The following is a 15,780-nucleotide window of genomic DNA, read 5'->3' as shown; positions in this document are numbered from 1 at the left end:
ATAACTAATGATCAGCATTTCCTGATCCAGATAATTATCCTTCTCACACTTCTATTCCAGATTCCAAGCTATTCTCAATTTCTTATTTTATCTCTACCATTATTCTTGTTTGTCCCTTTTCTTGTTGTAGCATCCATCATACACATACAATTGTATGTGTACCTTTTTCTCCTCCTGCTGCTAGTCTCATTTTTTTCTAACATTTATTTTCCATTTCTCTGCCTTTAGAGTCATTTCTTTCTTCTCATTTCTAATTGTGAGGGTGACTGGAAGATGTATACTTTCCAAATTTCTTTATCACTTCTCAAACTAATTTCCCTCTCATCTTTGATGCTTCTCTCTTGGATTGAGATACATTTTTGTTGTTTCATGTCTTCCAATGTTTTATATGTGATTACTGTCAAGTAACTGAAAGCTTTCTGTGTACATGTTTTGTTTAACTGAAAGTTGGGAATTTGCTAGTTGTTTGCTTGAGAAGTTAACATTTATTAATATTCATTACTTGCACAATTTATTAAGTTAGGTCATTGAAGCAGTTGAAATTTTCGTTATCACTGAGAATTTACTTTTTTGTTTTGCCTGTCTTTCCTTACTGGATCATTTCCAAATTTACTTTAATGGATGATTTTTTTTTTTAAATCAAAGTGTTATGTTCTAGATTAGATGCTTTTTAACAACTTATCTTAAAACTTTTGACAACAACTTTCAACTAGCATTCTTAGCACATGTTTTCTGAAAATGAACTTTATATCTTTAAGTTCCAGTGTGAGTTTTAGGTAAGAAAATGAGTTAAAAGTAAAAGTGATACATATATCTCAAAAGCCACCATTCCTGTTACTAACACTTGAAAATTCCTGGTACATATAAAATTTAAGTGCAGATTCTTACTGTCAGTCAAAAGGTTACATTAATTCCACTTTTATCATAACAATTAGTTATGGAACAGTGTTTTAGAAAGAACCCATATTATTGGATTTAGGTTTTTCTAAGATGCTTAGAAATATGTTTGTTGAACTTAAAATTTCATTTGTTTATCAGTTTCAAGTTAGTTTCATTTTACTGTACTAATCTATATATTTTGGATATTTTAGACTTATGTTTAGTCATTCCTTAAATATACTAGGTTTGTACAATGTTGCTATTTAACAAACTTCTTGTTTTGTTCTTTTGTCTATTTTCACTGATTTTATTTATTTTTTCTTTCACACAAGTACCCAAAGATCAGTGTCCTTATTGGAGGAAGTTGTTGTGGTCTCCTGATTGTACTATGTTGGCTTTTGCTCAAAGCAATGGTGTGGTGGAGATATTTGACTGTTTGGGGACTAGTTTGTTCACTCTACAACAGGTAGGCGAGAACTTAAGTTTTTTTTTTCTTCTTTTTTTTAGCAAACTCTTAACCAATGTCACATTGATTATACTCATTTTTTATCATGGTCTGATAATAATTATCATGAAATAAAAAGAAATTTGTAGTTTATTTGTTTATTTACCTGTATATAATTAATATAAAGTAGATTAAAGTTTATTAGTTATTTTTAATATTTAGCTTTAGTTACAGTTAACTAAATGAAAGCTTGTTGTGTACATGTTTTGAGTTATAAGTCATCACTGTCAAGTAACTGAAAATGTGCTCCGTACAGTTTTAAGTGCTTACAATTATCGTTATCGTGTAACTGAGATTTTGTTGTTCACGTGTTGCATTGTAACATTCATCACTATCAAGTAACTAAAAGCTTGCCATTTACATGATTTGAGTCATTAAAGTCATCATTATCAAGTAATTGAAAGCTTGTTGTGTACATGTTTTGAATCTTAACAGCAATCACTGTGAAGTAACTGTTTTGAGTCCTCACAGTCTCCTTGGTGTGGATCTTTGTATTTGATGAAGGGACCTCCCAGAGAAGGTTTTGTTTCTTGGGTTTACTTCCTCTGGGAGCTGAATGTACACCCACCTATTTTCTATGCAAGGTGATCTGTGAAGGGGAGGAGAGGATCATGGTGATTATGGGGTCTAAGCCCAACACACTACTTTGGCCTTGAATTCCTGTATATGAGTGGCCTTGGTGTAGTCCCCTTCCCTCCCATGGCCAGTTGACTGGTACTGTTGGTCAACTGTGTATGTACCAGTGTTTGACATTCTAAATGGGTGTTGTGGACTTTGTATCTGATACTGGTGTTTAGGTATAGTGGTCATGAAATCATGACATTGCTGCAGTGTCATTATTTGACAATGTAGTGCATCCCCTTGTAAAATTCCATGGTGGGTAAGATCATTGGGCACTTAATCTTCCTCCTTTCCTTATGGATCACCCAAATCTTTCAAAAAATAAAACCATAAAAAACAGTTAATTGGTAAACGGCCACACCTTGAAGATTCTTAACAGCATTCTCTACCCTATTCTGCAACTTTATTTCATTTTCACATCCTGCATTCATTACTGGTCAAACCATTATGGCAGGAATCAGAGGGCTTCACTGTCTCTCCAAAGTCAGTCAAGAAGTTATATTCTGGGGACATCTTGGTGGAAACATCTACCACAAAATACAGTGAACTCCTCTCAAATTTGAAAAGTATTGGGGATATATACCCATGCTCTTTGAATTCCTTGTGAGAAGTATTGTTAAGAGGGATTTGAAGAACATCCCCATGCCAGAGACCCTCACTGGTTTCTCCAGTCAAGGAGTTTCTGCAGTCCAACAAAGAAGGAATTATGATGGCTATCAGTGTTCTTATTCTGACATTTATGTTGCCACATTCACCTGCTTCTGTGAAGGCAGGTTATCTGAACTATGAAACAAGTCTCCGTGATGATGAGAAAACCTACTTGTAGAGAAAAAATATATATGTAAAAATGGCTGGTATGGGTTGAGAAAATTCTATGTAGAGGAGCAAACAATGTTTTGATCTTCTTAAAGGATTAAAAAGGGAGACGACAACTGTTCAATGAGAGCATCAACTCTGACTGATCATAAGTATCTCCAGGAGACAGGTAGAGAGAAGAAACAGTGATTGTATGACCTAAGGAAACACAGATGGCTACTGCCTCAGAGGGTGTAGCAAGTGGCACAGACAAGGGGAGCACAAGCTGGTCAACCAGCATTGCCACCTCTCAAGCACAAGATAAGAAATATCCTTAACCATTTTTAATTGTTGTGCCTCTTTCTCCTCAACCCACTTAGTGTAATATTGACAGCAAGAGAGGTGGGAACAAATGCAGTTTACACAGTGAGGGTCCAGATCACACTCATTGGCATTGTGGGCTTTACCACTACAAGGAGTACACATCACAGAACCTCAAGATGCCTCTGAATGACCAAACACTTGTCACTGGAAAACTCTGAGAGAGTTGGGAATATATAGACTTATATATATGAAAAAGCAGCTGGTATGGGTTGAGAAAATTATATGGAGAGGAGCAAACAGCATTTCGACCTTCTTTGGTCATCGTCAGGTTCACAAAAAAAGAAAAAGGTAACTGACTGATAGCTGACCACATGTTTGAAGGGGGTTGTGTAATTGAGTGTAGGAATGTAGAGAGCATGCTTAGATGTTTGATTATATTTATTAATATAGGTATAAAGGTGTTCTTTTGGTTAAGTTTAGGCTTGAATTGTTGTGTAAGTATGGCTTCTTTAATTTTGTGTTTGTTTATGTTTGTTCCTTTATTTAGTATTTGGGTGTTTCTTATGGTTATGTTGTGTTTATTTGATTGCAGTGTTCGAAAATGTGTGAATGTGACTTTTGTGTTCTTTGAATCTGGTTTCCATTTTTCTGCTTGTTTCTCCAATATAGAAGTCGTGGCAGTTATCACATTGTATTTTATAAATAATGTTGGTGTGGTGTTTGTCAGTGTAGTTTTACCATAGTATAGACCTCAGTTTTGTGCCTGGTTTTTGAATAAATTTGTTATTAACTGGAATGTGGTATTTTGTTACTAGTTTTTGCCAAATGTTGGTTATTTTTCTGCTGATGTCAGGAATATAAGGTATGCAGCAGTATATGGTTTTGTGATTTTTTTAATTCATGGGGTATATTTAATTTTGTTAGTTGATTTTGCTTTTTATCTAGGTGTATGCATATAATGTTTTCTACAGTTTGCAGAGGAAACATATTGATGTTGATAAAGTATTGTTTTATTTTGTCTAATTTGTCATTAATTTGATCTGGTGAACATAGTTTTATGGCTGTGTTTATTTGGTTTCTTAGTATGTTGTGGTTTTGTTTTGTTTCATATGCTGAGTCCCAAGGAATGTATAGTCTAGTATGGGTGATTTTTCTGGGGATTTCTGTTTTAAATTGTGTATCGGTTCTTGTACTTTTGAGGTTAAGAAATAATATTTGATTGCTTCCTTCTTCTTCACATGTGAAGTTGATGTTGGGATGTATAACGTTAATGTGATTGAAAAAATTGAGTATGTGTTCTGTAGATCTGAATCCCGCAATCGCGTCGTCTACATATCTGTACGAATATAGTGGTGGATGTAATGCTGTGTTAATTGCTTGTGTTTCAGTTTGTGTCATAAAAATATTGGCGAGAACTGGTGATACTGGGTTGCCCATGCTTAGGCCATTTGTTCGTATATAGTTGTGGTCGTTGAACAAGAAGTTTGTCTTCATCGTGGTAAATTCTATGAGGATTGCAGATTGGTTGCTGGAAATGTCGGTTGATGAGTTATGGTCTTGGATATAGAGTTCTAAGGCTATCTTGCATGTTTCAGTGGTTGGAACTTCTGTAAAGAGGGATATAACATTGAAACTGGCCATTAAGGTTTTATGATTAAGTTGATTAAGATTAGACTTGAAATTAAAAGAGTTTTTGATGAATGAGCAGGCTGATGTTACATATTTGGAGAATGCCCATGCTATGTATTAACTAAGATTGTAATCACACGATTCATGTGTGGACATTATTGGTTGAAGTGGACAATCAGGTTTATGAGGTTTGGGGGTGTCGTATATTTGTGGTGTGCATGAGTCGGTCTTGCATAGGTAGGAATAAAATGTTTTTGAAATTGTGTTGACTTTTTTCATTTTTAGTAATATTTTGTTTAGTTGTGTTTCATGTGTCTTTGTTGGATCTGTGTGTATTGGTTTAAATTTGTTTGTGTCTGACAGGATGTTCTTCATTTTTTGGATGTATTCATTTGTGTTCATTATGATTATAGCATAATGGTTATATGGACATTTATCTATTTGTTTCAGAACTTTTTACTTGATGTGATTCTGAGTCCCTGTTAATTTGACTCTTTCCTGTGCTTTTGCACAGAATCTTGAAGTCCCTCAGGCTGCATGTTGAGTGTCACACTTTTCATTTTCAAGATCAATGCTATCACTACACTGGCTTTATGTTGATGATTTTCACATCTCATGTCGATTGTTGAGGTTTATTGAGAGGCAGCTTCAGGCTGCCCTCAATGACTTGTAGAAGTGGACTACAGCAGATAGTTTTAACCTCTTCATTTTCCAAAACCATTTGTATACATCTTTGCTTCAGAGAGCACTGGAAGAACAGTATAGCAAAGACAAAACTCAGAATCAGGATGTAGAGACCCCATTGATAACAAAGTTCTTTGTGCTTATTTTTGACAGGAAGCTCACTTTCATTCATTGCATCAAGCATCTACATGTTAAGTGTACTCTCTTCTATGCTCAGGATTTATTGTACCCTCATTTGATCCAAACTGGACTTTTGGTCTCTGGTTTATCATTCTGCTACGTTCTTGATCTTAAAAATGCTGGACCATATTCATTATATGAGGCTTTGGCTCTGCATGGGGGCTGTCCACGTTTCTCCTGTCCAGAGTTTGCATACCAAGTTCCATAAACATCTCTTCATCTTTTGCCATTTGCACCTGGAGTTGTCTTTTTTCCTAGACGGTCTTTATTTCCTTCTTTTGACCTTTTTAGTCAGGTTAATCTGGATGAATTGGGTCTGGTATTGGATGACATTGCTTTCCTAAGTGATCAACCCATTCTACTATGGCTTATTACCATCCCCAGATGTGATATTTTCTTAAGTCACCTGAACGTCTTTCGAACAATTCTTTTATTCCCGTTTACACAGATGGTGTGAAATTAGATGATTCTTTAGGCTTTGCCATGGTTTATTATGGTTTGGTAGCTGCATGCAGAATTTCCTCTACATTTTCTTTGTTCACTGCCAAGTTGTATGCCATTTCCTTGCTCTGGCTCATGTAGAATGTAGTACATGTATAATATGCAGTACACTGATTGTAATATTTACAGTGACTGTTTTCACTCTCTACTGGCCCTGTAATTGTTTCATGTCAAATCTCTGTTCTTGTTGATATTTAACAACAGCTGGTCCATTTTTCTGTATATTCGATTAGTGTCCAGTTTTTCTGGTTACCTGGCCACATCACTATTAATTGGAACAAGTTTGCAGACATTGAAGCTAAGTTTGTCTGCTCTGGTGCTGCTACAGCTGTGCCTGTCACATATGTCCTCTGTTGAAGACCTGGGTTTGTGTCAGTTGGCAGAAGACTTAAAGTGAGCAGTGTCATGACAAGCTTTCTCAGATCAAACTTTTTGTTGTTCTTTGGCTGTATTATTTGCATAATGATCAGAAGGATGAAGATATCCTGGCTAGGCTATGATTTGGTCACAGTTTTTAATGCACTATTTTCTTTTATTTGGAAATGATCCACCAAGTGGGTTCAAATCCCTGTCATACTAAACATGCTCTCCCTTTCAGCTGTGGGGGTATTATAATGTGATGGTCAATCCCAGTATTCATTGGTAAAAGAGTTGGTGGTGGGTGGTGATGCCTTCCTTTTAGTCTTGCACTGCTAAATTAGGGACAACTCGTGCAGATAGTTCTCGTGTAGCTTTGCACAAAATTCAAAACAAAGCAAACCAAATCTAATCCATCAATGTGTGGCCTTTGTAACACTCAAGTCACAATAGCCCAGCATATACTCTTGGGCCATCATTATGACTCTGAGCAATGGCACTGTTTTAGACATGTGTTTTCTCTGGATTTAGTCCTGGCATTGGACTGTTATTCGTGATGGTAACACTGTCCAACTTGATTGTCTTTTTAACTCTTTGTAAGCCATTGGCCTTTTTAATTCTGTTTAAATCTTTTATCTGAATTTTTGGAATTGTTAATTTTAATTTATGATTTTAACCAGTTAATTGACACAGATAACCTAGTTGCTTTGTGCCAATAAACACCAACCAACCAATTGATCTTACAGTTACCACTATCAAATAACTGAAAGCTTGTTTCTACATGCTTTGAGTTCTTAAAGTCATTGCTGTTAAGTGAATTAAAACTTTTAATGTGTATGTTTTATGACCTGATCAGTGATCACTATCAAATAAGTGTTACTCAACCTTTTTTTTTTTGCTTGTGGCCCCCTTTTTAGTTTGATTTATTTCTGTGGTCCCACTCTTCATAGATGCTGTAACTTAGGGAAAAGTAATGTTAATATGTTTATAATATAATATTATTTTTAAAATATTATATTGTTTTCAAATATTTTGTTTATAACATACTGTTTACTTATACAAATAAAAGATATTGTTAATCATTGATATTTTATTCAATGCGATTCTTGGGCCTGATGAATACTTGAAAGTTTTGTCCAGTTGCACTGTGGTCAGTAACAATCAAAGATCACCTCTCTTCACAACAGCAAAGCTGTTACACATTTTTTGAGAGCGAATAAGTCACCCAACTAAAATGAGGTTCAACCAGATAAGATGTGGGAAAAGCAATAAAATACAGCTTTGCCTTCTCCCATAGCTGTGGAAACTTATTACCTATCTCACTGCTTATCCAGAAATGAAATTTTTCTTGTTTGAATCTAGCATAGGCTGTTATATCCCTCTGCAGTTCATTGAGACATTCTTGTAATATGATGTCAATATCAACTGCATTTGCCTCAAATGGATCCAACACCCAATCAGGAATATTCATATCTAGCAGGTTGCTGAACCAAACTTGCATATCACCATATAAATGCTTTAAATGTTTCACATGCACAGAAAGGTTACCATCTTGCGATTCAATGTCAGCAGTAGCCAAAGAAGGAAATTGCATGAACTTGCGATGGTCAATATTACTCCAGTACAGCTTTAGTCTTCCAAGGAAAGCAATAATGACCTATTTGCAAGATATAAGATTACAGTTTTTCCTTGTAGTTGTTTGTTCAACAAATTCAGCTTTTCAAAAACATCTAGTAGATAAAGTACGTTACACTTAACATAAAAGTTCTTTTCTCCATGCTGCTTATCACTTCAAAATGACACAATGCTGTCCCAGTGTGCAACAAAATGACAAAAACAATTTCCCTTTGATAACCAGCAAACTAGGCATTTAAAGTTTTCTTCATTTTCCTCCAAAAGTTGTCAGAAAAGACTATCAAATCTCAGATAAAGTTGACAGCCTTTATTACAATGACAAAAGAGTCATGCAGATTTCCTCATATGTTCTTCAAAACCAAATGTTGTCAGTGAACCATGCAGTGTAGGCAAAACATTTCAAGCACAGCATTTTTTTTTTAAATGAGCAGTAAATCCTCTGTATCTACTTACTATTGAAGCAGCAGTATCAGTTGTACAAGCTATTATAATTTCAAGAGGGATATTGTTTTCTTTGAAATAACTCTTCAAAAATTGTTTCACCTTTGGTGTCTGTTGTAAGTTTTTGAGAAAAAAAGCATTTTGTCTTTGTGCCAATTATCATTCTTAAACCTAACATGTCATCAGTAGGGTTTTGTTATCCCATAAACAGGCTTTATCAATTTGCAGAGCAAACATTTTAACTTGTAATTGTGCAATGAGTTGTTTTTCAACATCTGCCATTTCATTGATATGCTTTGATACTGATGAATTGCTCAAAGGGATGACCTGAGTAATTTCATGTGCTGTTTGATTCATGACAGTTGAAATTACAACAGACACTGCTGGCAAAATCAAAGATTCACCTATATTATGTGGCTTGCCAGCTTTTGCTATTAATTTGGAAATTTTGTAGGATACAAGTAAATGTTTGTCTACTGTAGCTGCTCTTTCACTCAACATTTGTTTTACCATTATCCTTGTTTGGAAATTATCATGCAATTTTTTGAAGTAATCTAATGGTTTGTCTTTCTTGTCTGTATGTGCTGTCTTCAAGTACTTCTGGATCTTACATGACTGCACACTTTCATTTGAAAGTATAATCATACATATTAAACACAGTGACATCCAATTGTGGTGATGGAATATTGCTGACATTTCCTTTTTGCCTCACTATCCATGGGTAATCTTTTATCACATAAATAATAATGATGATAATAAATTTATAGATAAATTAAGAAATATATATCAGCACAATTTTGACAACAGAGATGAGTTCATTTGGCAAAATTTCATAAGTTCATATTCCAGAATTCCTATTTACTGTATTTTACTGAATATAAGCCATACTGTAATGTAAGCCCCACAGTTAAAATTTGACATGCTTATTGAAAACTCCCTCCCATGCAAATATAAGCCCCACTTTTACAATAAGAAAGATGTGTCATAAAATGCCTTCTTCCTTTACAATCTGTATTTTCTATCGAGCTAATTTTACAAAGAACAAGTTATGTCTGCGTCATCAGAATGGTTGCTATACCCTCTCCACTGTTTCTTATTTGTAACCATTGTTGATTGTTGACAATATACATAAGTAAGTTTTTCATTTGTCATGCTATAATACCACAAGGTTTTCAAATAAATGAGGTGTTTTTTTTTTACCAGGTATTGATTGTATTTAGTACTTTGAGCTTCTTATTGTTTTGGTTGCAGAAGTGGATAGAACCAAGGAAGACATTATTAAAATGAGTTGATGACCCTTTTGCAGAACATAATATGAGAAATTTTGAATTCATATGTAATACATGTTAACAATTTTGTCACAAAAGCCATGAAATCAATGACAGAGAGGGAATATGCTTAAAAAATTTGTGAACCCCTGGTTGTGTGCCTGCATAAATACCTCAACATTGTACCGTTCTCTAACAAGGAACATTCAATAAATTTTGCAAGATAATGTTACATATAAAACTGAACATCAAGAAGAACCATGGGAAGAAAGAATTGTGCCTTTTTTCCACCCAAGAAAAGGATAATGACAAGGTTTTGTTGCATAATGCTTCATATGTTTGCAACATCAAGGGAAAATATGTGTATGATGTAGCTAAAAAATTATGAGCCTATGTATAGTTTTTGTTCTTCACACGTTTTCTTTATGGATTTCTTTCTCTGCAATAAAGTATTTTATTTTGAAATATTTTAATTTTTCCTCACATTATCTGACAGACATGTTTAAGAATAGTGTCAATCCCAAAGAACCTTATAAATCCAGAGTTCACATCTTTTGGGGAAAAAATTCAAAATTAGCAGAACCAGGGACTTCCCCTCCCAGTTAATGTGACAAAAAAAACCTTCATGCAGAATAAAGGCCTTGCTTTTTTACAAAACACATTTTAAATGAAGAAATTTAAATAGTATTTACCAGAAGGATGAATTACACTTTCTTACACAAAAATCACCACTGACTTTCAGATTGCATTGATTTTCTTTCTACTGCACAACACAAGTATTCTCTCCCTTTTGAACACAATTGGAGAAGTCATTGCTATATGTTTGTCACTGTTCAGAAATACTTTTCTCATTCCTAAACCTTGCTTAGGTTTAGAGAGGAAACAAGAACTTGATGCAACAATCACGATCTAATGCATATAAATATTTTGATATTGTTGAAATGCTGAGCTTGCCAATTACATTTTCAATGTGTTGCAAGAGATATTGTTTTCCTCAAATATAATTTATTTATAAAGAAAAGTTTCAGGAAAAATGTTTAGGGAATTCTTAAATTAAATCATAAACAAGTTATGAGTTAATAAACAGGTATATGAAGTTTGAAATTTTGGTTCTCAAAAAGTCATGAAATTTCAATATAAACATTCCCCATAAACTAATTAGCTCAGTTAAGAAAGGGAAAAAGAAAAGTAAATGAACAAAATATTGTTATTGGAATCATATTTGTTAATATTGTGAATTTTTTGTCTCATGAGACCCAAGAAATCCTAGAAATCTGTGTATGGATACTGGAAAAATATTGAATTTTATATTGTAAAATTTATATGAAAACTGTGGAAAATTACTAAATATTGAAAATGATAAAATCAGCAGTTCAAACATGGAGAGACATTAGTCTTCAATGTAAACATATAAAATAGAATTAACATTCAATTCCACCTATGTTTTATTTATTTTAGCTTACAAACAATAATAATTTTAAATTCAGAATTTTTAAAGTAAATTGTTATTGGAAACAAAAAGTTTGTTCAGTGTGCACCAAAGTTGAGAATATTATATGGTAGTAAAAATTTTTTTCTTGTTCAAGTAATGTGTTATTAAGTTTTATGAATCAATAAAATGTCAGTTAAAATGAAGTTCAAGAAATTTTCAAGTTTTGAGTATAATATTAAATCTTGAAATTATGTTGTCAAATGTCAATTAATTTCAATCCCATATTTTTCTTGAAACTGAAGAGAAGCATTTTCTAGCATACATTTTTATTTGTTTCAGAATAACTCGGTGATGCTTCAGTACTTGAATGAGGCTGTAGCTGGGATGGCATTTATAGATTCCAGGACTCGAAACACCAAATGGTAAGATTTTAGATCACCTTGTATGATGCATATCTCTGGCTACTACTAATTAAACATTACACTTAAAGAGTTTTATTAAGATTTTTTTATAACATTATAAGGTATAGTCTGTCATTTGTTTTGTGAAATATTTTCTAATATAACCACAAACATTGAAAAAGTTTCCAGCTTAAAACATTATTTATTTATTGTCAGAAGGTTTAACATGCATAATTTTACTGAATGACTCACATGTGTAACACCAATTATAAAATAGTTAAAGCTCACTGTTGTGACTAGCCTCCAGTATTATAAGTTGTGTAGTTTTATCAAATTATTTTGATTTCACAAAGTAGTCGAAATAGAGTTACAGCTTATTAGCCTAATATCTGTAATTTTATCTGATCATTAAGGTTTTGTGAAACCAGTTTAATTTTGTATGCATGGCTTCAAGTCAAAATGCACATCTTGACTTTTTGTACAGTTATATTTAAAAGTTAATTACACTACTTTATATATATATCAATAAACTTGGAATCAAAAAACAGTTAAATAATATTATAAATAAATATTATATAAGATTTAATTTCTTAATTCAAAATGAGATAATACAAAATATATCTTATTATTCAATCTTTTTATGTCACATGACTATCACTTAATGTGTCCATGCTCTGTGTTGTTCAGTTTACATCTTATTATTTCTGCAAGACAATTTCATTAGTGCTTAACCAGTAAAAACTCAATCTTCATATATTGACAAACAAAATAAGAATATTCCACTTTAATTTGCTGAGATGTATATCTATCTCTATATATATATATATATAGCAAACAATGCAGAGAAAAGTTTTTCATCCCTTTATTCATTTGAAACTATTGATTTACTCGTGCTTGCCTGTCATAAGTACGTGTTTATAAACAATAAAAAGAATGCATCCTAAAGCCTGCAAATCTGAAAATTGCCTATACAGATTTTAGAAATGAAAGCCATAGTTTGCTAGAAAATGTTGAAGTGTGTTCACTAAAACCACTGCTATGAACAGAAATTAATTATTCTTAACCTTGTTTATCTTAGAAGGCTGAACAATTAAAGTTGTTCTGTGATTTCTTATTCGAGTGAATGGTAATTTTGTAGTTTACTGGTTAGGCTAGTTTACTGTATAACTATAAATTTGGATACTGAACAATTGCATTAAAAAAAAATTTTTTTCCTCTGTCATTTGGCTTTGATTGTTTGGCACAAATTAGTTACGCTGTATTAAGCTATAATGTAAATTTTTCTCAAAGCTTATTGCTTTACTGAGATGTAACTAAAAGTCTTGCATGTTTTTATGTCTTTCAGAGCTGAAACAGCATAACAGCTCACAACATGATTAATTGCTTTATTGTCAGGTAGCATTACTGTTCCTTTGGCAAAATAAAAACAAAACTGAAATCATGTTTAATAAAGAAGAAAAAGTTTAAGCTGTGAATATAAGTACTTTGTAACTTCATAATCAATACTAAAAAGGAAAGAGCTATATTGTTCAGTTAATTAACACGTTTCTCGACCTTTCTTTCCATTATATTTGAATGTTGTTTCTGAAAAATCTAGAATTAGTTTGTGAGATAGCAAATTCTGTTTTTTTTGTGATTATGGTTGTGTTTTTTGTTCATTTATTATTTCCTTCTATCCTTTAGTTTATCTATGAATTTTTAGTTATGTTAAAATGCTAACTAACCTTCTAGTTAATCATATAGATTTTGAGTAAATATCTGTGTGTGATGGAACTAACACCAGCCTGCCTAGCTGAAGAGTGTATAAATTTATAATTGCATGAGTTCATATTCTTGAGATCTTCTCTGTAAATAAATTCCCTGCCAGAAGCCTCACTAAGAGAGAGAGAGAGTCATGAGACATTTAATGAATTATTACTGTTTATCATTTAATATTGTTAATTATATTGAAAGGTATTTTTTGGAATATTGTATTTGTTGTATGTTTTTTTATTAGGTTTTGATTTCATTATGATTCCATTATTTGAAATAATATTGATATTATTAATATTTATGATAAATTGCTTATTAATATGGATGTGGAGTTCTGATCATGAGCTTATTTATTGACTGTATTTTGGTAAGTGTTGAATTTATTTTGAAGTGTTGTTATTGTGTATAAATTGTTTTGTTTTTGTTTAACTTTAATTATAGCAATATGTTCATTTTAGACCATTATGAAGTATACTATTCATGTAGAGAAACCTAAAGATAAAATACACAGTGTTACTAAAAAAAACCTCTTAATATTCAATTGGTAAGTTTTAGAGATTATGTAACTGAAATATGAAAACTTTAAAATTAAAATGAGTGTTTTCATTCCTATCATGAAACTCACCTTTTATGCAGTCTGGCTTAATAAATATTCAGATGAATCTTTAGTAGAAGTACTTTATTTAAAAAGTATGATTTTGTATGACATAATTTTCACACAAATAGTAAAAACTTCTGCAGTGAAAAAGAATATGTTTAACATCTTATACGAAGTATTTTAAGGTACATTTTTATTTACCACTTCTCCCATGAACATAGAGAACAACATTATACACAGATTCTTGGATCCATGCTCTTTTTACCTTTATTTTTTTTTATCCTCATCAACTGATAACCATGATTGTTCACCATTCACTAATTTTTAGTCTTTCTTTTTTTGCTTTAACTCAGTTTGCAATTTTATGTGTTGTTCTTATTTTCATACATTTTTTTCCTCAAGTTTTCCTTTCTCTTTTTGTGATTTATCACTGCAATCACTTTCTGACAGTTCACAGAGCAAATTTAATTCATATTAAAATGCTAATAATAGTAATAATAATAGCAACAAAGTGGTATAAAACGAATAATAATGTTATTAATCATTACCCTAATTACAATTTGTAAATTACTTAAACTTTTGAGTGAAGAGCTTTAAAAGTAAAGCGAGTGCTTTCATTCTTATCATGACACTCACCTTTTATGCAGATTGACTCAGTGGATAATAATGAATTTGAAAACAACTCTAAAACCATAACTTCAACATAAGGCCTTTGGCTAACAGGGCTGTTGGTCTGCAACTGAGCTTTTCAAAAGTATAGTACTTCACTGCTCAGTTTTGGCTTATGATTATAATCATCATATTACAGTATGATAGGTACAAAGACCTAGTCATGAGAAGTCTATCCAAATTTACATTTATGTTTGAATTCCAAAGGACAATATTTAACATTAAAATTTAAGTGAAAAACAACAGTGGGACTTGAACCTAGGACCTATGACTAACAGTATTAGTACTCTATTAATGAATTATCCAAGTTTTTAGTCACAGGATGAATTGTACTCTTGGCTAGCTTAGTAATAGAACACTGGTGCTTTTAGTCATAGGTCCTGAGTTCAAGTCCTATTTATGATGTACTTTTTGACTTAAAATTTAATGTTAACTGAATTAAATAAAATATCAGAAATACACTTCACATGTTCAGTCTAATTCACACCACAACAGTTGGTTATTGCAAATGATGATATAAATTGGACCTGTACCTGCATTTTGTATTAAAGTCACCCTGATGAACTCTGGTATTGGGTGAAAGACCCTGTCAGCATTCAGTATTCATTTGACTTATTGTTACATATTCTTCTTTACTCTTAAGTTCTTAAAATTACTAATGTTTTTTCTCCATTTGAAGCAGTTGCTTAATCCACATCAGGTACAAAAAGATTATGTTGCTGGTTTATCCTTTCTTCAAAATGGCAGTAAAATTAATTAAAGTAAAATAATTAATAATTTATTTTAAAATGTAGAAATACAATAAATAAACAGATATCTGTTATTTATCTTTACCATAATTGTGATTTGTAAGTTATTTAAAATTGATAACAATTGCATTTCACTTATTTAATCGAGTTCACACTACAATAGTTATTGTTCATGCAGTTATTGGTATAAATAGCACCTTGACCACTGTTGTTTCTGTTGTATTCCATCCTACTTTATGAGCCCTTGTATTTAGTTAAAAGTCTCAGTGGCATTGGATATTTCAAATACAATTGATACAATGAAAAAAAAAGATTTTTTTCAACTTTGATAAAAGAATGTTGTAGAATAGTGAAGATATT

At 32.2% G+C, this 15,780-nt stretch overlaps 1 protein-coding gene across 10 annotated transcripts in view; it reads left to right on the top strand.

Moving 5' to 3' along the window:
• Nucleotides 1–15,780, top strand: part of LOC143249085 (NBAS subunit of NRZ tethering complex-like) — a 230,774-nt gene that overhangs the window by 19,239 nt on the left and 195,755 nt on the right. For all 10 annotated transcript variants that reach the window (XR_013027512.1, XR_013027511.1, XM_076498317.1 and 7 more), the window contains 2 exons: nt 1,212–1,345; nt 11,591–11,673. Coding sequence is in view for 8 of the 10 variants with exons in the window: in XM_076498317.1 (XP_076354432.1) it covers nt 1,212–1,345; nt 11,591–11,673 (217 nt within the window). In the remaining 2 variants the exon portion in view is untranslated. The remainder of the gene's footprint in view (nt 1–1,211; nt 1,346–11,590; nt 11,674–15,780) is intronic.

Source organism: Tachypleus tridentatus, chromosome 4 (assembly GCF_004210375.1).
Source record: "Tachypleus tridentatus isolate NWPU-2018 chromosome 4, ASM421037v1, whole genome shotgun sequence".
Taxonomy (NCBI): domain Eukaryota; kingdom Metazoa; phylum Arthropoda; class Merostomata; order Xiphosura; family Limulidae; genus Tachypleus; species Tachypleus tridentatus.
The sequence above is the reverse complement of the archived record's forward strand: the minus strand, read 5'-3'. Positions and strand labels throughout refer to the sequence as shown.